General features: G+C 37.1%; 1 protein-coding gene across 1 annotated transcript; it reads right to left on the reverse strand.

Moving 5' to 3' along the window:
* Nucleotides 9,490–10,524, reverse strand: LOC109233743 (protein FAR1-RELATED SEQUENCE 4-like). The gene is made up of 2 exons (XM_019399608.1): nucleotides 10,379–10,524; nucleotides 9,490–10,279 (listed from the first exon to the last, which is right to left on the reverse strand). The coding sequence occupies exons 1-2, from the start codon at nucleotides 10,522–10,524 to the stop codon at nucleotides 9,490–9,492; spliced, it is 936 nt and encodes a 311-aa protein (XP_019255153.1).

Genomic DNA, 25,137 nt, shown 5'->3' on the forward strand with positions numbered 1-25,137 from the left:
CTTCCAAAAAAAATTTGGCACGGAGCCCAAATATGGCGTTCAGCCCAAATAATGATGATAGCAAATAGATTTAAATCAAGTACGCGGTAAAATCATCAATCGGGACGGACCAAGTCACAATCCTCAATAGGGCACGACCCCACGCTCGTTATTAAGCGTGTGCCTCACCTAAATATAGCACTACGATGTGCAATCCAGGGTTTCAAACCCTCAGAGCATCATTTACAACCATTACTCACCTCGAACCGGCTAAATCTCTAGCTCGCGACGCCTTTGCCCCTCGAATCGGCCTCCACGCATGTCGAATCTATCCAAAAATCAGAACGAGGACGTCAAAATATGCTAAGGGAACAAAGCCCAAGCGAAAAATAATCAATAAAGGGCACAAATCCCGAAATTAGCAAAACCCAAGCCCCGGGCCCACTTTTCGAAACTCAAAAATTTTTTACACCAATAGGTTCCTTATCTCCCCACGAGTTCATACATACCAAAAACATCAAAATCCGTCCACAAATGACCCTTCAAATCCCAAATTAAAGGTCCAAATTCCAAGCCCTAGTTCTTCCATTTTTAGCTTAGGTTTCCATAATTTTCTAGGTAGATTTCACAATAGAATCGAGTTTTAAGTCCAAAAATCTTACCTCAAATCGTTTCCCCCTTGAATCCCTCTTTAATCTCCTTCAAAAAGTTTTCAAAATGATCAACTATGGGTGAAAATAGACCCAAAATCGCGGACAAGACGACTTAAAAACATTCTGCCCATGCCTGACTTTCCTTCTTCGCGAACGCGGTCAAACCCTCGCGTTCGCGTAGAACAACTTACGTTGACCACCTTTTTACTCTTCGTGAACGCGAAACTCCCATCGCGAACGCGATGCTTCTTCCTCCTACTCCTTCGCGAACGCGATGAACAACTGACCTTGAACCCCTCAGACCCAAATTACTCTACGCGATCGCGAGTTCCTTATCGCGAACGCGATGCACTGCTTACCAACCTTTCGCGAACGCGAAGCCCATCTCGCGAACGTGAAGGCTAATTTTTGGCCTTCCTCAATTCCTTCTACGCGAACGCGAGGTGCCACTCGCGAACGCGAAGAATAAAGTACCTGCAACTGCTGGAACAAAAATCTGCATTTTTCCAAACTCCAAAATGGTCCGATTGACCACCCGAAACTCACCCGAGGTCCTCGGGACCTCAACCAAAGGCACCAACACATCCTAAAACCTTATTCAAACTTGTTCCAATCATCAAAACACCTCAAACACCATCACATTACCCAAAACACATCGGATTCAAGCCTAAGTTTCTAAAAATCTTCCGAAATATGCTTTCGATAAAAAACCCAACCAAACCATGTCCGAATGACCTGAAATTTTGCACACACATCCCAAATGACACAACAAAGCTACTGCAACTCTCTGAATTCCGTTACGACCCCTGGATCAAAATCTCGCCTATCAACCGGAAATCGCCAAAATATCAACTTCGCCAATTCAAGCCTAATTCTACTCCGGACCTCCAAAACCCATTCCGATCACACTCCTAAGTCCCAAATCACCTAACGGAGCTAACCAAATCATAAAAATTCCGATCCATGATCATATACAGACAAGTCAAAACTTGGTCAAACCTTTCAAATTTCAAGCTTCAAACTGAGAACTGTACCAACGATTTAAATGAGTCATAATACATCACACGGGGCAAGTCATGCCCGAGAACTGACGAGCAAAGTGCGAAAACTCAAAACGACCGGTCGGGTCGTTACATCCTCCCCCACTTAAACATTCGTTCATCCTCGAACATGCCCAGAGTTGTTCCAAAAGCCGACCAATTGCTGAATAACCTTACCATGCACATACCCGGGGGTGATCCCACGTCACCCTATCTCATATGGGTCTGATAACACATTGTAACTGAAATTTCACAATCCAATCTAGCCCACAAACCTTAGAACCACATTTCTACTTCGGAAATCATCCACAAGATCAGAATCTCGCATTTATACTGTGAATAAGTTCGAACAAGCTGTAACAGACCATATCTGCAACCTCAGGCGCAATTACATGATATACCACTTTACTCAAACACTTGCAGCGATAACTTCTAATCACACCCGCTGCACATAACAACCGAGTACCGATGGAAAACCTCTTATCAACTAAAGTCTCATTCCAGCACTTTCATGCATTGCCAATGATAAATAAAACACGCAGTAAGCCATAACCATTCCTCTAATCGACCATTCATGAAACCACTTCTCCCTTGACAAAGACCATAACGAATTTCCGAGTCGAACCTCGATATTATCCATCCAATATGCTGAAATCGAATCTGTTGTATTCATTAAAGATCCCAACGATCTCATCTAATCCAACACAACTACTCTGGTGACATGACACCTCAATATAGACTGAAGTCACAACTTGCACAATACGCGCCCCAATAAGCAACAGTCCGAACATACTCAAATCATGAAAATGACTCAAATGAAAGAGTTGTACCTCAAGCTCACCATGCTCGAAATCGACCACCACGCGCAATCTGATATCTGGAACCCAAGAAAATCATCATACCCACGGTGAGCAAATAACATACACCACACAAACCCGAAAGGACATAACCGATATGCCATTCACCGAGCAGCATCCAATTACTCTTCCTGCTCAACTTCCGCAATGAAACCTCAATAGAACCGCACCATATGTGCCTGTAATCAATAAATCATAACACCTCGCAACACAGAAAGGTAACTCATAGATCTCCCCAGATTACTAATAAGCTGGATAACAATCGCGTCACACATCCCTCAGCAATACAACTCGGAGTCAACCAAGTCGACTCAAGTTAGAACACACATCCACATTGGCCTGCCAATGGACCCCTTATCAAGGAAACTCTGAAGCTGTTCCTTCAACTCCTTTAACTCTGCCGGTGCCATACGATACGGTGCCCGACATCAAATCAATACCGAAATCAACAACCTTGCTCGGCGACATGCCCGGCCACAAGAACACATTCGGAAAAAAAAATCCCTCACCACCGAAACTGAATCAATGGTAGGAGTCTCTACACTGACATACATCACAAAAGCCCAATAAGAAAGACAATCCTTCCCAGCCATCCGCTGAGTTTTCGAAATCTAAAACCACTCTACTAAGGACATAATCTGTCGAACCTTGCCACTCGGTCCGTGGCATACCCGGTATAACCAACATCGCCGCCTTAGCGCAATAGCTCCGAATGATACAACACTGAGACAACCAGTCCATACCCAATATCACCTCCAAAATCTAACGTACCAAGTAGCAAAAGATCCCCTCGGGTCTCCAAACCCCGATAGTCACTGAACAGTGCCGATACACACGACCCACAACCACAACATAGCCTGAATATAAGAACTCCCAGTCTCCAACTCCATATAGCACACGAATCACATATTCGATTCCAATTCCACCGTCCGAGCACATACCACATCTCTAAAATCCAGTCACTCCACGAGAGATACTCTAACATTCTTCTGTGCCTCCAAGCAAACTCGAATATCAGCAGTCGATCTAACAAGAAAGTGCCGCAATACTACCGAAATAACATCAACTTAATCACATTGCCTTTTTCTGAAACATATACCCTCGTCAAATAACCTCCAACTAGCAATACCATTCCCTTAATCATCTGAAACTGCCCGTGTTGCCTAAAAATTTTATGACCTTCTGTTCAGAACTGAACCGCAACCTTACACACGCAAATCTAAACCTCCACACATACCGCATATACCAATCCATCCTAGAATAACATGAGAATTTCATATCCCTTCTGAGCCACAAGCAACTATGTACTCAACCAAACAAGAACTTTTCCATTGATCCCATTCTAGAAGAAAATCACTACACATCTCAAGCCCCTCACGCCAGCAGAAAATATACATCTCTAACCGCGGTAGAAATCAACAAGAACTCTCCGACTCCCGTTACACAAAAATCGAGTCTGATAGGACTGAATCCTCCTAGATCAACCAAGATACAAGCAATCCAAACCTAAGAGTATTGCCACGAAACACCTGTGGAATCCCACCGCTTCATAAGCACTCAAGAACCGATCATATCCTTTACCATGCCAATCCGGCCTACTACCAAGCTATCCCATCTATCCGAGTTTCCGTTTGATTTACCTTCAACTTGATACTCTTTCTTGATATAACACCACAATTCCTCAACCCAGACTCACCATACGAGACCCAAGCATGAAACCACACCGTCTAAGGCTCATAAGCCGCTGAATACTCTCTTAAATATCCCCAAAAGCGCCACCTTCAAAATACCTACCCTGAAGGGACTTCTTGCGAATCCAAGACCATTACCTTTACCTTCCTGATACTGATATGTAGAATCCCATAATGATATAGAAAACACCACAAGTCTTGCCATCTTCCACTAAAAACTCAGTTTCTAGCCACAAGTACAACTTTACAATACCCAATTGTTATATGCAGAATCTTGAACACATTAGAATCATTCTCGCAAGTCATTCACTCTACTCAAACCGCAATTAGCCCGATCAAAAGAACCGAACAACCTGTGCCTCATTAGCACTCCGACCCGCAAAATGTAACCTCATTCCAATGTAACCAAGCAACTTCCTGCCCCATGCACCGAGAATTCCTTACCAACAACAACTCAAGTAATTCCCCGATTCTCATACACCCACAAAGCATAACATAACCTTTATTGAAATTTCCTTCACTCGAACCATAACTGATTCACAAATACGTCTCGAACTGGAACCATTATAGCACATAACCGTCCAATCAACTATCCAATATCAGACTCCCCCACTTGGCTCGAAGCCATAGACCAAAACACACACAATAACCCATAACGCATATACTTAATTGCTGCCATAATACCACAGTGACATTAACTCAATCCTTCATAAGCTCGTGGGACACAGACCATCTGGTACTTCATATCTTCTGCAACTCTCGCATTTACTCACGTAACAATTAAACCCACTCTCTCAAGCGACCCGAATTAAACTTCAATACACATATTTCACTTGCAAATGGGATCTTCTAACAGACAACATAAGGATCACACAACTCTAGAACACTTCGCAGGAGGTAGCAGGCGATCTTCTAACAGACAACATAAGGATCACACAACTCCAGAACACTTCGCAGGAGGTAGCCCGCCTGCTTCGCCTTAAACTGGCATTTCTGTATACCTTCTACCGTCATAACCATTACGCAGCCACTTAGTCTTCCTGAGTCTGAACTCATACCGTAACATGAAATTTACTTCACTCCCAACTAGGAAACATGAAAAGATTCTTCACTCGCCCATAACTCGGGGCTATAACTCGAATCAAGACGGAAATCAAGCACCTAATAGTTCTTCTATCCTCCAGCAGACCTCTTCACGTCGCTTCTAAATCATAGCAAAACATCTCGTAGTCACATCACCCTCATCACGTACTATCCAGTCATTACTTCCCTTAATAGGGACACAACATAACACATAGATCCAGAAACACGTGCTCACACAATCAGCACCTCGGTGCTCAAGCTATAGGCAAAAATCCGGCCTCGAGTCCTCCAGACTGGCCCAACATCAGCACATAGAGATCACATCTCGCCCCTCAATCAGGGAATCACAAGCCATCGATGCACATCTAATACTGAGCGCTCGTTCGCGCATACGAATGCGTGGAAGGAATTTAAAGAGTTATATTCCAAGCTGAATCAAGGACGCACGACAAGAATTTCAAGAATGTGAATCAAGGACGCACGATAACAAAATACTTGCAACTGCTGGAACAAAAATCTGCAATTTTCCAAACTCCAAAATGGTCCAATTGACCACCCGAAACTCACCCGAGGTCCCCAGGACCTCAACCAAAGGCACCAACACATCCTAAAACCTTATTCAAACTTGTTCCAATCATCAAAACACCTCAAACAACATCACATTACCCAAAACACATCAGATTCAAGCCTAAGTTTCTAAAAATCTTCTGAAATACGCTTTTGATCAAAAACCCAACCAAACCACGTCCGAATGACCTGAAATTTTGCACACACATCCCAAATGACACAACAAAGCTATTGCAACTCTCGGAATTCCATTCTGACCCCTGGATAAAAATTTTGCCTATCAACCGGAAATCGCCAAAATATCAACTTCGCCAATTCAAGCCTAATTCTACTCCGGGCCTCCAAAACCCATTCTGATCACACTCCTAAGTCCCAAATCACCTAAAGTAGCTAACCAAATCATAAAAATTCTGACCCGAGATCATATACAGACAAGTCAAAACTTGGTCAAACCTTTCAAATTTCAAGCTTCAAACTGAGAGCTGTTCTTCCAATTTTATTCCGATTACCCTGAAAACCGAAACCAACGATTTACATGAGTCATAATACATCACATGGGGCAATTCATGCCCGAGAACTGACGAGCAAAGTGCGAAAACTCAAAACGACCGGTCGGGTCGTTACAGTTTTTTTCTTATGAAAGAAGATTGGAGTTGCTAAAAAAATCATAGTAGTAAACTTCGTCAACCTGTGTCTGACAGAAAACGCTTTGGTGGAATTAAATTTGGTGAAATGGAGCGTGACTGTGTTATAGCTCATGGTGCTGCTGCGAATTTGCATGAATGCCTTTTCACACTTAGTGACTCCTTCCAGATACATATATGTGGGAAGTGCAAGAATATGGCAAATGTAATTCAGAGGTCCGTACAAGGTGGTAAAGTAAGGGGCTCGTATTCAATAGAGAATTGGCTGCAAATCTTTGCACTCATGGAATGTGGTTAAGAAACCCAAGAAGAGCAACTAGGACATGACTATGGAGAATATGAAGACAATCTGTGAATTTTTTGAATAGAGAATAACTTGTAAACAAAGAACTAGTTTTTTCTTTTTTTTCAAGGATGTAAGTGAAAACAAAATTGGATTTTGTGAATATACATTATTTTGTGTGAATTATGTGATGTCTTTTAAATTTTTGTTCTATTCGCATTAATTAGTTTTTTAGTTGACTTGGATTGATTCAGATATGTTTGTGTCTTTACGACAAAAACTATTGAATCCGTGACAAAAACTTCAGCTTATCAAGTGCTAAAGTGTTTAGAAATGAACTAAATAACTTCAGCACATTGGACTGAAGTTTTTGAAAAAGCTTTACAACAAAATTATTGAATCCACGGCGAAAAACTTCAGCTTATGAGGTGCTGAAGTGTTTATAAATAAACTAAATAGCTTCAACACATTGGGTTGGAGTTTTTAAAAAAGCTTATGACAAAAACTTCAGCATGTTTTGGTATTTTTTTAACTTGATACTTATCTTTTTTTGCATTTACTAGCTACTTTTTGTCTTTTGTCACCTACTTCATCTTTCACTTAAATTTGTTTGACCATATAGTAAATGATCCAAAAGGTTACTTTTCAGACTGAAGTTATTTTTTTACTATATAAAAACTGTGGGCTTATTAGGGCTGAAGTTACATTTGTTTTTGCATTTACCACATACTTGTTTTACCACCTACTTATCTTGTTTCATTCAATTTCTCTGAACGTAAAACAGTAAAAACACCTGAAAAGTTACTTTTACATTTATAGATATTGGTGAATTCTTTGTCTATATTAACAATCTCTTCACTTGAAAATTTCATAGTCATTCATAGACTTCCATCATATTTTTTTAAATTTATATTCATCCTTAGTCTTTTAGCTTTTGTTAAAGAAAGAATGTCTGGTGCAAGCGGAAGTAGGAAGCCTAATATGGATGAAATTATGCAGAAGTGGGAGACTATGAAGTGTGAGTGGTACAATAACAAATCGGTGTCTAATCTTGTGCTTTTGTGGGATCAAATAAAGGCTGATTGGGAGAGAATCAGACCACATTTTTTTGCCAATGAATCATTCCAAAACAGGCTTAACCTGGAACGTAGTTGTGGAGGTTATTCAACCTCGTTTGACAAGGTTGTGCAGCAGTTTGATAGTTTTAAGTTTCCCATCGGGGACGACTATTCCAAGCTGCAAAATAACCTGAAGACTCTTCTTTCTCTTATGGACAGAGTAATCGTTGAACAAAGTCAGCTGCGTAATGAATTCAACAAGTTGAAGAACGATCTCATTGGACTCTGTGGTCTTTTGCCTGAGTACCCTATAGTTATCTCCGATACTGATGATGATGAGATATTTAGAGAAATTGAGGAGTACTGTAATGATGATGATGATTGTGATGATACATAGCCTTTGTAATCCTTTTTTTATGTTTTAATGTTGTGCTTTTTTGTTTACTTCAGCATATTCATTAGAGAATATGCTGAAGTTATTAGGTTCATTTTGTATAACTTCAGCCCAGAGACGCTGAAGTTTTTGTTTGTACTTTGTGTGTTGTCCTCATCTCTTTCTGTATCAATGTAATTCTCATCCTCTTTCTTCTTAGCTTTCTATTGCATTATCCTTGTTATTGTTGGTATTTTCTTTTTACTTCTAGTCAGTTCTGAGTTAATACAATTAGTTGGTTTTTATGTTTAGTTTTTGTAATCATTTTTTATGTTTTTATGTTGTTTACTTCAGCATATTCATTAGTGAATATGCTAAAGTTATTAAGTTCATTTTCTATAAATTCAGCCTAGAGATGCTGAAGTTTTTGTTTGTACATGCGTTTCGTTTGTGTGTTGTACGCGTATGTGTGTGTGTATATGTGTGTGTGTGTATTTGTTAAGGATATGTATTTCACATACTGTAACCTGAAGTTTTTTCTCGCTGAAGTTATTGCGTACTTTTTTAAAATGCAACCAAACCTGTAAGCCTGCACAACAAAAATGAATGATTTGTACTTTAGCAGTATATAAAATAGTCCAGGAGCTGCTTTTTTTAATTCCTATGAAAAAAATGACATTTCAAATATGTCATACAATAATGAAAGTCTAAATTCAGACCAAGGATTATTGAAGGTTGGAGTATTTTTCAGTGTGTTTCTTGGAATATGGATGAGGTGCTGGAGAAGACAAGCAAGTTGTTCTGTTATGCCCAACTTGTTTACATCGACTGCATTTGGCAGACTTCAATGGTACTGATTCAGTCGCAGGGATATGCCTCTTCTTTTGTCTTCTTCCTTGTAAAATCTCTACATCGGAAGGTTTTGTGATCTCAGATTGTACATTTTGTGGTATATCCCATGATTTTTGATCGCCCACGGTTCACATGTCCTTCATATGTTTTCAACCATGTTTCCTTTGAATACCAATTTGAGCAGTAATCAGATTTCTACAAATATCTCTTATTAACAGCAGCAATTGCATGTGGACATGGCAATTCATCAAGTTGGAATTTCAGGCAGTCACAAGTTCTCTTTTTTAAGTCCACAATGAATTCGATTCCTTCACTATTTATTCTAAACAACATTGAATCAAGGTTGAACACCTAACAAGGTATAAAAAATTAAGAAAAAGTATGAAGTTTTTTCAATGTAAGCAGTAAATCACCGCAACAGATATAAAAAGCTGAAGTTAATAAATATACTTACAAATATTTTGCAAGCCAAGTCCATCTTCTTAGTCATCTCTTCTTCTGCCCATATTGATACTCTGTGAAAAGTTTCATTTGCCTTTTTTCTCCGTTCGTAAAACCACTCTCCCAACTTTTCTTGGATGAAATCTAGCATTCTTAAAATAGGCATTTCTCTCCCTTTTAGTAAAACGGAATTCATTGATTCTACCATGTTTGTTGTTAGCATATCATAATGTCGCCGTGGGAACCACGATCGAGCCCATCTCTCTGGAGGCTCTTCCATTATGTAATTGTATATTTTCTTGTCAACACTTTTGAGTTGGGACATTAACTGAATAAAATCTTCACGTTTGTATGACCGTGCAGCACTTTGAAAAAGATTTATTACCGTGGCTTTTGCATGTCTTTGCTTTAAATTTTTCTCAAAGTGATAGAGGCAGATACCATGGTGAGCTTCAGGAAAAACTTTTCTAATCCCCTTTGCGATCGATTGGTTTCTATCTGGCAAGAAAACCAGTTCACGACGGACTTGAATTGCTTTCCTCATTACCTCGAAGAACCCAATATATGCCTCATTGTTTTCTGAATCTGCTACACCAAAACATAGAGGAAAGATTTGATTGTTTGCATCCTTTGATACAACAACAAATAGAACACCCCGATATTTTGACTTTAAAAACGTTGCATCTACTGCAATAACGGGTCTACAGTAGGACCAACCAGCTACTGATGCCGCATGAGCAAAGAACATGTAAGCAAATCTGTTCATTGAAACACAAAAAAACAAATCATAAGGTGTGAAGTTTTTCAAATAGGAACATTTGAAACTTCAGGCTGATGGTTAGTATTGTTTTGCTTACCTATTCTGCCCATCTCTTTTTATGCTTGTGTACGTTCCTGGGTTTTTGCGCACCATCATGTGCAGGTATGAAGGAAGAATCTGGTAGTTCTCTTCAGGTGTTCCCCTTATGCAAGCAACAGCTTTTTGAATAGCGTGCCATGCCATGTGATAACCAATGTCAATCCCAAAATTTTTTTTCATTTCGTTTCTACAAAGGCTGGTGTAACCTCAATTTTTTGCTTCGAACATGTTCTATAATTTGTTCACTTATAAAATTTGATGTAGCATGCTTCTGATCTGATTTTCTTGCATCAACCGAGCATTCATGGTTGTTATGATATTTTATCACCCTGAATAGTGTGGAATTTTTTATTCTGGTAGCACGTTCATTCCAACCACATTTGTCCACAATGCATTTCAGCTCGTATCTCTTTGAACATGATCTAACAGCAGTGAATTCAACTTTCTGGTTTATCTCCAAGCTGCAGAAAAATTTAGTCATGTTTTGTTTGTTCTCAAAAATTGATCCGACTCTTACTTCCTCAGGCAACGCATCGTGCCTAAGTATTTTACATGGTGGAGATTCTTTCAGCTTTCTCCTCACTCTTTTTCTTGATTTCTGAGAAGCACTAGAAGTTTCAGCAATTTCTTCAATTCTATCTGATGTTATCGGTATAAGCTCTATGTTTACTTCATCTTTGTTGTTGCTTATCATTGAAGAAGGTAACAAAAAACTTTGTTGGATTGTGTGTTGGTTGTCAATTTGTATTATTAGCTGTCCTTCTTCTTCTTGGTCGTCGACAAACTGGTATGAATTATTGGAGGAGCGGGTAATTGTTGCAGCATTATATATTCTGAAGCAACTGTAATGTTAGAAGGTTGTTGCTCGTTGTCTACTTCCATTACTGGTTGTCCTACTTCATGTTGATAATCAGCAAAAGGTTCTGAATCTATCGGATATGCAAGAGATTGTTTGAATGCTGCAGATTCGGAAGGTTGTATTTTTTTCGATGACGAAATGGCAATTCTTGTAGGCTGAATTAGTTGTAAGCAAATGTATACAGGTACTGAGTTCTTCATCTGAAGTTACAAGCATTCCTTTGTTTGTATTTAGTTTGATATCAAACCATACTTTTAGTGAATATGTGGTTGAATCAATATTTGCAACTTCACTAATTTCTTCAGGAAAGTATTGAATGATATGTGCTTAACAAGTTTTGTATCATGATCCAAGTATTTGAAATCAGTAGTCCACCTCCCATTGAAAGTTATAACAACGCAAATCGAACTCATCCTGCAGATTCATGTTTAGTGGCAACAGTATTAGCAAAGAGAATAGAAGAATTTAATTATGAAGCTGAAGTTGAGCAGATATAGTAGAACATTTCAACTTGTTGATAGTGAAGTTTTCAACAAAAAAAAATAGCTCATGAAGAAGGTGATTAAACCAGGACAAGACTTAAGCATAAACTAAATTTAACTTCAGCATGTAGGAGAAAATTACATAGTGTAGCACGAAAACATTTAGGTTGTTTGTCCTGAAGTTTTTACAAATGAACTAAATCACTTCAGCATCTTCTGCTGAAGCTTTTTGAAAAATCTGTATGACAAAATTAATGAATCCAAGACAAAAAACTTCAGCTTATTAGGTGCTGAAGTTTTTAGAAATGAACTAACTAACTTCAGCACAATGGGCTGAAGTTTTTGAAAAATCTGTATTACAAAATTAATGAATCGAGGACAAAAACTTCAGCTTAGTAAGTGCTGAAGTTTTTAGAAATGAACTAAGTAACTTCAGTACAATGGGCTGAAGTTATTTGAAAAATCTGTACGACAAAATTAATTAATCCAGGACAAAAACTTCAGCTTGTTAGGTGTTGAAGTTTTCAGAAATGAACTTAAAAACTTCAGCACATTGGGTTGAAGTTTTAGCAAATGAACTAAATAAACTTCAGTATGTTTGAAGTTTTTAGAGTGCATTAATTGTATAGTACAGAAACACAATTAAAGTAGTAATTATTTTTCTTTGGGGTATGTGTTAGACGTTTAATATTCCTATATGACTTTTCATATACCATGGAGAAGTTTTTTTCGCATATATAAGTGCGCTATGCCTTGTGAGTTTATTCACTCAAACACACATATTTTACCAGATAAAATACAAAACGAAGAAAAATGGATGTTGTAATAAGGCAAATTATTGACGAGATTAAGCAAGACATAATTGAAGCTTTTGAGCTCAAACTGGATGAGCTTATAGAAAAGTATGACAGGGAGCTAGAAGAAATCAACACCAAGCTTGATAGGCTTGAGATGTTTGTGAAGTTTGATAATCTTCCTGATGAAGATGCTCGTCCATCTGACAATGAAGACGATGATGACGACGACGATGACATGGACGATTAGTTTTTTTTAGTATAATCCTTTTAGATAAAGGATTATTATGTTATTTCTTTTTTATGTAATTTTAAGTTATATTCTTATTTATTTAATGAAAATTTCTGTTTTTCAGTTAAGTTTTTTGTGCGTTCATTTTTTTAATATTAATTCTCTTCAAACTCGAAAAATGATAAAGGAGATGAACTAAATAACTACAGCAGGAATTAAAAATAACTCATCCGAAAATTAAGCATTTTTTGGTATGAAGTATTTCCAAAAAATCATAATAAAATACAAAGTGCAGGAAGAAGCTCCATTTGCTGAGTTTTCAATCATGAACTAAAAATCCTTTTTAAACTTAGAAAATAACAGAGGAATTAACAAAAACTTATCCGAAAATTACATATTGCAGGACAAAATATTAAGCATTTTTAGCAGATGAACTAAAAAAACTTCAACATACAAAAAATTATATGAAAAATGTTTTACATATTCCTGAAAATATAAGCATTTTTTGGTATGAAGTTTTTCCAAAAATAATAATAAAATACATAGTGGAGGAGGCAAACTTCAGCTCATTTGCTGAAGTTTTTAAAAATGAACTAAAAACTTCAGCATCCATGTTCTATATTAAATTTTAATTTATTTTATATTTTTTTACCCAGTGTAGGAGGAAAAATTCAGCTTATTTGCTTAAGTTTTTAAAAATGAACTACAAAACTTCAGCATCCTTGCTAAAGTTTTTGTTCTATATTAAATTATAATTTTTCTTTTACCCAGTATAGGAGGAAAACTTCAGCTCCTTTGCTGAAGTTTTTAAAAATGAACTAAAAAACTTCAGCTGAAGTTTTTGTTTTATATTAAATTTTAATTTATTTTTTATTTTTTTTACCCAGTGTAGGAGGAAAACTTCAGCTTCTTTGCTGAAGTTTTTAAAAATGAACTAAAAACTTCAGCATCGATGCTGAAGTTTTTGTTCAACATTAAATTTTAATTTTAATTTTATTTTTTTTTACTAAATGTAGGAGGAAAACTTCAGCTCATTTGCTGAAGTTTTTAAAAATGAACTAAAAAACTTCAGCATCCTTGCTGAAGTTTTTGTTCAATACTAAATTTTAATTTTTTTAAAATTTTTTTTACCCCAGTGTAGGAGGTAAAACTTCAGCTCTTTTGCTGAAGTTTTTAAAAATGAACTAAAAAACTTCAGCATCCTTGCTGAAGTTTTTGTTCAATATTAAATTTTAATTTTTTTTTTTTACCCACTGTAGGAGGAAAACTGCAGCTCTTTTGCAGAAGTTTTTAAAAATGAACTAAAAAACTTCAGCATCCATGCTGAAGTTTTTGTTCAATATTAAATTTAATTTATTTTTTATTTGCGATGGGGGTATGTGTTAGTGTAATAATTACATTCCTATCACATTCATGCACGCTTTTCATTAGACAACGTTTAAAATTCCTCTTTGCCTTTTCATATACCTTGCAGAAGTTTTTTTCGCCTATATAAGTACGCTATACCTTGTGAGTTTATTCACTCAAACACATATATTTTAGTAGATAAAATACAAAAGGAAGAAAAATGGATGCTGTCATCAGGCAAATAGTTGACGAAATTAAGCAAGACATCATTGAGGCGCTTGAGTTGAAGCTGGATGAGATGATAGAGAAGTACGATAGGGAGCTCGAAGAAATCAATAACAAGCTTGATACGCTTATGATGCTGGCAAAATTTGATAATCTTGGTGATGAAGGCGCTCGTCCATCGTCCAGTGATGACGACGATGACGATATGGACGATTAGGATTTTTATTTTTTTTTTGATAATCCTTTTAGTTAAAGGATTATAATGTTATTTCATTTATATGTAATTTTAATTTATCTTTTTATTTTTTAATGAAATATTCTCTTTTTGTTTTAAGTTTTTTGTGCGTGTTTTTAATATTAATTCTCTTCAAACTCGAAAAATAACAGAGGAAATGAACAAAATTACTTCAGCAGGAATTAACAAAAACTAATCCGAAAATTAAGTATTTTTTGGTATGATGTTTATCCAAAAACTCAGCTCCCTTTGCTGAGTTTTCAAGCATGAACTAAAAATCCTATTTAAACTTAGAAAATAACAGAGGAATTAACAAAAACTTATTGGAAAATTACATATTGCAGTATAAAATATTAATCATTTTTAGCAGATCAACTAAAAAAACTTCAGCATACAAAAAATTATATGAAAAATATTTTACATATTCCTAAAAACATAAGCATTTTTTGGTATGAAGTCTTTCCAAAAAATAATAATAAAATACATAGTGCAGGAGGAGAACTTCAGCTCATTTGCTCATGTTTTTAAAAATGAACTAAAAAACTTCAGCACCTATGCTGAAGTTTTTGTTCTATATTAAATTTTACTAATTTTTATTTTATTTTTTTACCCAATGTAGGAGGAAAACTTCAACTCATTTGCTGAAGTTTTTAAAAATAAACAAAAAAACTTCAGCACCCATGCTGAAGTTTTTGTTCTATATTAATTTTAATTTTTATTTTATTTTTTTATCCAGTGTAGGACTAAAACATCAGCTCATTTGCTGAAATTTTTAAAAATGAACTAAAAAGTTTCAGCATCTATGCTGAAGTTTTTGTTCTATATTAAATTTTAATTTTATTTTTATTTTTTTTACCCAGTGTAGGAGGAAAACTTCAGCTCCTTTACTGAAGTTTTTAAAAATGAACTAAAAAACTTCAGCATCCATGCTGAAGTTTTTGTTCAATATTAAATTTTACTATTTTTTATTTTATTTTTTTTACCCAGTGCAGGAGTAAAACTTTAGCTCATTTGCTGAAGTTTTTAAAAATGAACTAAAAAACTTCAGCACCCATGCTGAAGTTTTTGTTCTATATTAAATTTTAATTTATTTTTTATTTTCTTATCAAGTGTAGGACTAAAGCTTCAGCATCCATGCTAAAGTTATTGTTCAATATTAAATTTTACTAATTTTTATTTTATTCTTTTACCCAGTGTATGAGGAAAACTTCAGCTCATTTGCTGATGTTTTTAAAAATGAACTAAAAAACTTCAGCATCCATGCTGAAGTTTTTGTTCTATAGTAAATTTTAATTTATTTTTTATTTTTTTTTACCCAGTGTAGGAGGAAAACTTCAGCTCCTTTGCTGAAGTTTTTAAAAATGAACTACAAAACTTGAGCATCGATGCTGAAGTTTTTGTTCAATATTAAATTTTAATTTTAATTTTATTTATTTTTACCTAGTGTAGGAGGAGAACTTCAGCTCATTTGCTGAAGTTTTTAAAAAAGTACTAAAAAACTTCAGCATCCTTGTTGAAGTTTTTGTTCAATATTAAGTTTTAATTTGGGAAAATGCATAAGTACCCCCCTGACCTATACCCGGATTCCCACTACACACTTTTTCTTTGCGGGAATCCTATTACCCCCTAAACTTATTTAAATGGAATTATTTGCACCCTTAACGCTGATGTGGCAGAGTGTGTGTATTTCACTCTCCTCTGGGAGAGTGAGAAGCAAGAAAAAAAGATTTTCAGATTATTTTTTATTCTTTTTTATCATTTTTTCTTACTTTTTTTTTCCTTTTCCTTTTCCTTTTCCTTTTTCTTTGTCTTTTTTGTTTTACTTCTTTTTTCGTTTCTTCTCTAATTCCGGCGGATATTCATTCACCGGCAACTTTGTCTAACCGTTTTTCTTTCATTTTTTCTTTTCACACACAAATTAAACTCTCAAAAAGATCTATTCATATGCAAAGCAAAATACACTCAGATTTGGGGGAAAAAATTCATCATCGGAAAACCTTCCCACGCCGGAAAAAAATGATGTATTGAAATTTTAACTGGAAAAAATTTTCTCAGCTTATATTCATATTTATTTCTTTTGCTCTTCCTCCCACACATAAACTATACTTTCAAGAAATTTTTTTATATATATAAAACAAAACACACTTAGATTGGGATAAAAATATCGCCGGAAAAAAAAATTTCGCCGGAAAAAATGGTGTTTGTGAAATTCCGACCACCACCATTTTATGCCGCCGGTGACCAAAACAATAAAAAAGAGAATGAAATAACCAAAAAAAAATGAGAATAATAAGAAATAAGAAAAAAGGATAAGAAAAAGAAGAAAGAATGAAAAAAGTACTAAAAATACATGTGGGGGCGTGTGTAGCTCACCACTTGCTAAGAATTTGGTGGTCAGCATTAAGGGTGCAAATAATTATATTTAAATAAGTTTAGGGGGGTAATAGGATTCCCGCAAAGAAAAAGTGTGTAGTTGGGAATCCGGGTATAGGTCAGGGGGGTACTTATGCATTTTCCCTTTTAATTTATTTCTTTTTTGTTTACCCAGTGTAGGAGGAAAACTTCAGCTCTTTTGCTGAAGTTTTTTATAATGAACTAAAAAACTTCAGCATCCATGCTGAAGTTTTTGTTCAGTATTAAATTTTAATTTTAATTTTATTTTTTTTACCTAGTGTAGGAGGAAAACTTTAGCTCTTTTGCTGAAGTTTTTAAAACTGAACTAAAAAACATCAGCATCCTTGCTGAAGCTTTTGTTCAATATTAAATTTTAATTTCTTTTTTATTTTTTTTTATGCAGTGTAGGAGGAAAACTTCAGCTCCTGTGCTTAAGTTTTTAAAAATGAACGAAAAAGCTTCAGCACCTATGCTGAAGTTTTGGTAAAGGTGTAAATACTTTAAAACTCAGCTCGTTTTGCTGAATATTTTAAAAATGAACTAAATAACTTCAGCTTGTTTAGCAAATAAACAAGACACATACTTCAGCATATATAAAAACTCAGCTTGTTTAGCAAATAAACCAAAAATTTCAGCATATTATGCAATGGAAAACTTCAGCATATTTAAATTTGTCGGATTAGAATGTTAGAATTCAACGTCAAACAGATTTAGAATGCACATTCAGCATATCAGTGAAGTTCGTCAAACAACTTCAATCAATCAATCAGAAAACATATATCATGAAATCAACCAGTTTCATAAACTATTTTGAATTCTGAAGATAAATTTGAATACTTACAATGTATTTTGTAATTTTAAATTTGGAATTTGAATCTGGTTCAAATCTGGTTTGCGAGAGCCGATCTGAGGAGAGACGGAGTGATGGAGGAGATACGGACGCGATCTGGAATTTGAATTTGGTATGCTTGATGCATCTTTTATATGTTTTGGAAGGGGTATAATGGTCATATTATTACGGATTTTTTGTTAGTTGGTTACGAAATCAATAGTTTTTAAAAATAGGATATAGATTAAAAGGTGCCATAAATATAAGGTATGGCTGCAAATCGCCCTTGTATTACTCATTGTACTTTTTTTATATTGTTGTAGTGATAAATTTTGGTTTTACTTTTGAAGTGTCAGATTAACAAAGCAGCAAGCAGGTGTGCCTCTAAGCTTTTTACATGAAGAAGTTCGTCAACGTTCATTAGTAAGATCCTGACAGATTTCTTACATTTTTTGCACATGAGGGATTTTTGGAGTGACATTAAGCACCTCTTGAGGGATTCTATTTTGTAGTTAATTAGGCTTTAAAGTTTTAAGAGTGTTTGGACGAGATTAGATTGGTTTTGCGGCTAAGTATTGGTGGAGGGGTGTGTGTATATATATATATATATATATATATATATATATATATATATATATATATATATATATATATATATATATATATATATATATATATATATAGTAAGTGTAATATGTATAATAAACGTGTTTAGATTAGTTAGTTGTTTCATATGACGTTATTTAGTGTTAAAGGAGTGTATTTAATTGCTTTAGTTATCAGAATGATTTAAGTAATGAATGTGATCAATATAGTGGTTGTTTAGTGATGTAAGATGCGCATGAATATATTTGGTTTGTTATCTCAAATGTATGTATAAGATCGCTTGTATATTTAATTCAGCCGTCTATTTAATTCAATACATGTATGTTTTTTTCTATATATATATAGAGAGAACAAACTTGTGCTGCGTGAATGTGTACTCGCCTTATACTTTCTTAATAAACATTGGGTTCTATCATGGAGTACTGCCTTATCACTGTACGCGGCTAAAATCGAAGAGCCCGACTTTACGACCGTTGTATCTAGCCGAAGTTTCACCTTGAAGGCCCGAGGCACAACTCGACGTTCGTCCTCAAGGATCCTTTATGACCGATTTTAGGGCAGCGCAAATCGATGGTTATCATGAGCGAGCAGGAAGTTCCCAAGGCGAGTGATCAAAGCTGACAAAACCTGCAAGAGAAGCACTAGTCTGTACCAAACTAGCGAATAGTTGTAATAGCTATATTTTCTTTGTAATAATTACTCATGTACAATGTTGGGGTTTTTCCTCCTATATAAAGGGGGCCCTTACTGTTTTGTAAGACATATACAACACACTACATTGAATACAAGAAAAAAATATTCTCTGCTCTCTAATTTAAACATATTCTCCCTTGATCTTATTACTTACATCTATTGTATTGCATTGATTGTTTTTCATTTACTGCTCATTATTGATCATAAGAGCCCTCATCAAGGCCTTTAGAACTGTTAGTTCTACACCGTCTGTCCAAGAGTCTAACGCCTAGCTCGACCTCGAGGCCCCGTATTAGCCAGCTCGAGGACCCGATTCTCAGCCATTCGGTTTGCTTAATACATTACCTTCAAGCTCTTATCCTATTTTCTAGTCTCACACTTAGCATCCATTGCTTAACAACTAGCATAAAAATAAATCACGTATTTTTAGAACCACAAAATCAAATCTAATTGTACTTACAATTTTCAAGGTAAACAGTTTGGCGTCCACCGTGGGGCTAAAAATAATAGTGATTGTTTTCTTGCCAGTACCTAACGCAAGTTATCTTTCACGCTTTTTCTTGTCCAAAGAATCTTTGATTTCAGGTCAAAATGTCAAACTCAGTGAATGCACATGAGAACAACGATCCTGAGGACCATGGAGAGAATGGTGCAGTTGTTTCAGGTATCGGTGTACCACCGCGAAACCCTGAGGACGCATCAGAACCAATTCCCACGGACGTGGTCTCGCGCAACGCCCAACACGTCAATATAAGCTCTCACACCAACAGGAGTATGCGCCAAGAGAGCCAACAGGGAGCTCGGGAAAATCCAGCCCGAGAAGAAAGAGAGGCAGACGGGAGAAACGGAACGGAAAAAACCCAGTACATCGTTCATATGATCATCGGAGGGACCGACGTTCCCCAAGGACCCGTGATCAAGCGGGCAAAGTTTTTCATCGCAACGGAAGCTTGATCAAATCATACCTAACTCCCGAGTCCTCAACGATTTCAACATGGCCGACAAAACAACGAAGGGGGAGATCACCCTCCCGGTCAACGTGTCTGATACAGTTCGAAACACAAAATTTCATGTCATCAAAGGTGACATGAGATATAACGCATTACTTGAAAGACCATGGGTACACAACATGAGGGCATTACCGTCAACTCTTCACCAGAAGATAAAGTTTTCAACAGAAGATGGTATAAAAACGGTATATGGAGAACAGCATGCGGCGAAGGAGATGTTCGCGGTTCATGAGGAGCCACCAACCTCAATACCATCCACCTCGAAGGAGCCGGAGGACAAACAGACCCCCGATAACGATGAAGAAGACTTCCTGGCCCCCCGGACCTTCATTGCCCCCGAAGAATCGGACGCAACCAAATCAACAGTTGAAGAGCTGGAACAAGCCGTTTTGACCGAACATCTCCCAGATCGGAAGGTATACTTGGGAACGGGATTGACCCGCGAACTCAGTAGAAAATTCATTCAATTCCTTATTAATAATATCGATTGCTTTGCGTGGTCCCATTTGGATATGACAGGAATCCCGCCGGAAACCACCCATCGACTAAGTGTCGACCCCAGATTCAAACCGGTGAACCAAAAAAGAAGACCTCAGTCTGAGGTAAAACACGCGTTCATCAAGTATGAAGTAACAAAACTCCTCAAAATATGATCTATTAGGGAAGTAAAATATCCCGAATGGTTGGCCAATGTGGTGGTAGTTCCTAAAAAAGGGAATAAGTTAAGAATGTGCGTAGATTATAAAGACTTAAATAGAGCATGCCCCAAGGATTCATTCTCGTTGCCCAACATCGATTGCTTGATCGATGCTACGGCCGGCCACGAGATCCTCACCTTTCTCGACGCCTACTCGGGGTATAATCAAATTTAGATGAACCCCGAGGATAGGGAAAAAACTTCGTTCATCACGAAGTACGGTACGTACTGCTATAATGTGATGCCCTTCGGGCTAAAAAATACGGGAGCCACATACCAACGCCTAGTTAATAAAATGTTCGAAAACCAAATAGGCAACTCCATAGAAGTTTAGATTGATGATATGTTAGTTAAGTCCCTGCGTGCAGAGGACCATTTAACTCATTTGCAGGAGACATTCGACATCCTCAGAAGCTACAACATGAAACTCAATCCCGAGAAATGTGCCTTCGGAGTGGGTTCGGGCAAATTCTTAGGCTTCATGGTGTCAAACAGGGGGATTGAGATCAATCCTGATAAAATCAAAGCCATCGAAGAGATTACGGTGGTGAATAATGTAAAGGTCATGCAACGGCTGACTGGACGAATAGCAGCTTTGGGCCGATTCATATCAAGGTCATCAGACAGGAGTCATCATTTCTTCTCCCTACTTAAAAAGAAAAACAGCTTCGAATGGACTCCGGAATGCCAACGTGTTTTAGAGAAGTTGAAGCGATACCTGACAAACCCACCTTTATTCCATACCCCAAAGGAGGATGAGACACTATATTTGTAACCTGGCTGTGTCCGAGGTAGCGGTAAGTGGTGTGCTGGTTCGAGAAGAGCAAGGTACGCAATTCCCAGTCTATTATGTAAGTCGGACCCTGGGAGATGCCGGAATCCGGTATCCGTACCTAGAAAAGTTAGCTCTTGCATTAATAAGTGCATCTTGAAAATTAAAGCCTTATTTCCAATGCCATCGTATTTGTGTTTTAACAACATATCCTTTCCGAAGCATATTGCATAAGCCTGAACTGTCACGCCGTCTGGCCAAATGGGCAATCGAACTCGGGGGGTACGATATCGAATACCAACCCCGAACGGCTATCAAGTCCCAGATCCTGGCGGATTTTGTGGCCGACTGTCGCGCCCTTTTTTTTCCTCCTTGCGTCGGGAGAATCGGGTTTATGACATTTTGGGTATAGGGCAACTCATTCCTTTTGGGAACTGGGCTTGGCATTTGAAGAGTCGCCACCTAATGATTTATGGTGCATTAGGACACCTACAAGGTTCACTTCTAAGTTTGCTTGATAACTAGAGATAGCGTAAGGGCTTGAAATTATCCTAAGGGAAGGTGTTAGGCACCCCTCAGGAGCCACTACTGTGGTTCCCGGCCAGATGGTTCTTTGTGAATTTGGTGCAATTAACATGTAAACAGATAAGGCTCAAATAAGAGGGGATTTTAATACGCAAATGTTTAAAAGTAAAGCAAAGTTTGAAAGAGCAATCAATAAAAGGCTGATTTTTGACAAGAAGTTATAATGCTTTAAAGGAAAAGGAAAGAGAGGGAGAGGGGTCCTAGGTTTATTTATAATATGGATCACATCAATGCAATACCCGGTAATCACTCCTCAAAAGAGGGGCTACACATGGTATTAGCGCACCGGTCATCATATCCATATCTACCTTCCCACCCCGTTAAGGTACTAAAGCGCGGATTGGTCTCGCCCACTATTGCATGCTATTACCCGTCCTATTCATATCAGTCCCGGAGGCACTTAGGACTACTATTCCTAAAAGGGAGGGATATTGAGCTGACTTTGAGGTTTCAAAGGTGAAAAATCTAAGGCGACATACAAAACACATTGGACTGCACATTAAAGGGGAAGCACATAAAACACTGAAGGCTCATATATACCTCCTCAAACAAAGCAATCAAATAGCATGACTCAAACAACAATCAAGGTCTGAATTTAAAATACTAAGGCAGGGGAATCTTGAGTTGTTAAAGCAGACCAATTTATTACGTAACTCAGACAAGAAGTCTGAATCAGGCCTGCCTGCTGGTTGTAGCAATTACTGGTTAACAGAAAACGGGCTCAGACTCATTTATTGTTATTACCTAAGGTTTGCGTAAGTGTTTAGGAGAGCTCTTGTGAACATAGTATCTATTATTGATTCAGAGTGTAGCAAAGTAATAACAACTAAAAAGCGAACGGTTTGAGATCCTATAGGCATGTTTACTAAACCGCGTTAAATAAGGAGATTAAGTTACTAAAGCTGGTTCAGAATAGACTGATTTTAAAATTAGACTAGTTTCAGATTCTGCAGATGATGGTATCCACTATTGCTCATTTTAATTCCTATAGACATGATATCTAATACTGCTGATTTTAACCCCTATAGGCATGATATCTAGTTGAGTGATGTAACCCCTATAGGCATGATATCTAAATGCTGGTTTTATCCCCTATAGACATGATATCTAAATGAACGTGGAATGGAAACAGGCAGGATTTTACTTGAAAATTCCTATAGGCATGATTTCTATACATTATGAACACGATATCTGCTTATAGCCGTTTAGATCCTAGAGCATGGTGTTTAAGTGGTAACAAACGTCCAGAATTTCAAACAAGTCCTATAGGCAGGTTGTCTAGGTGTAGAGTCAAACATGCAAAATTTATAATAAATCCTATAGACATGGTGTCTAAATGCAGAATTGAACATGCAGGATTTAAAACCAGTCCTATAGACATGCTTTCTAAAAATGCAGAATTGAATCATGCAGAACACAAATCCTATGATCATGTTTTCTACCCTTGAGCATGCATAATTTCCCATCCCATTTCCACTGGCCAACCCCGAGTGTTTATTACAAACAAGAAATAATGAATTACATTAAAAGCAAAACAAAAGAAGAAGTTACAACCAGAGGAAGTCTGATTCTTGACTTCCTCTCTGAGTTAGGGAATAAACCACCTCAAAATGCCCTATTTCAAAGCCTTTCTCAGACCTAGGTGTGTCAGAGTTCCCTAAGGGTCTCAAAGGGCCCCGGGCATTGCTTACACCCAAGTTTGCAGAACCAGATAGAGATGAGTGCAGTGTGGAAGGGCCATCCCTTATGTGTCCAAGTTTAGAGGGAACTCATGGATCCCAAGGCAAGGCTCACACAAGAGGGCCAGAACTTAAGTCTAAGAATATGGTGGAAGTGCAGGAATAGAAAATTAAAATTGAGTGGAGAATGGAGAGGGGTAAAAAGGGTGATGGGAAAATAGTAGTAGTAAAGCACAAAAATTAATATTTCCATACAAAGGGGGTCAGGGGTTTTGGGAACACATTGCAAAGAGCATATATCCTTAGGCAGGGATCAGGTTTGGGCATGCACAGCAATAGATGGTGCTGGAATGTCCATAAACCCACCAGAACACACAACATATAGAGGGGTATGGTCGCAGGGGATCAGGTTTGGGTCATGCACGGCAATGTCCAGTGCTGTCATGCCCCAAACCAACCAAAGATACCAAACGCATAGGGGATATGGGGGTTTAGGACTCATAAGTTATAATAAGTGACTGACAGAATTCATACATAAGAAAGCATTGATTCAGAACAGAAAGGGCAGATTACAACATGCTTAATAATGGGACTTGATTAAGCACAAACAGGAAACAAACAAGGATGAAGGCAATAGTAAAGAAACATGTTATTTGTTGATACTAAAAATTAGTTAGAACATACCGGTAAATATGCAAATGCAGAGAGAAAAAAAAAGTAGGCTTCCCACAACCTAGCCTTGGCTTTCAGCCGGCTAGGTAAGGCATCAACACAAGTAGCAACAGAGAAAAGAGAGAGACTTTTTGTGGAGTGTGTGTCAGAACTCAAGTATTTTATTCCTTGTGTTCGTCCTTGAAAGAAGGGGTGCAAGTTATTTATAGCCTTTTGAAAAAACATATGAGAAATAAGGTAATAAGTAAAATTCAATAGAACTATGGAAACAATCAACAATTACAATCAATCAACCAAGTGATTCCCCTTTAATTGAGGAATTACCTGTTTAACGGGGCTAACAGGTTCAAAATAAGGAAAGGAGATCAGTTTGTAGGCAGACTGATCATTGCCATAAAAGAAGCAGTAAAACATTAAGTAAGCAATCGAGTCCAAGTACAGAGATACACTTATTTTGGGAAAAAGATTCAGTAAGGCAAAATAAGGAAAGGGATCAATTACTTTAACAGGCGAGTGAAATTAGAGTTCACGAAAAGACAAGTTTTGAAATCAATCAAAGAAGGAACCTCAGCATATAAATAGAGTCCACAAACAATAGACATGCGAGGACAAACCTATTGGCAAAAGAAACAGCATGCAATAGTAG

The sequence above is a fragment of the Nicotiana attenuata genome, chromosome 10 (assembly GCF_001879085.1).
Source record: "Nicotiana attenuata strain UT chromosome 10, NIATTr2, whole genome shotgun sequence".
NCBI lineage: Eukaryota > Viridiplantae > Streptophyta > Magnoliopsida > Solanales > Solanaceae > Nicotiana > Nicotiana attenuata.

Bases quoted from the DNA above. Each gene is read 5' to 3' on its own strand.
- LOC109233743 (XM_019399608.1), bottom strand. From the start codon at position 10,524: ATGGCATGGCACGCTATTCAAAAAGCTGTTGCTTGCATAAGGGGAACA. The intron at 10,280-10,378 runs GTAAGCAAAACA...TTCAATGAACAG, and splicing joins AAAAGAGATGGGCAGAATAG to ATTTGCTTACATGTTCTTTG.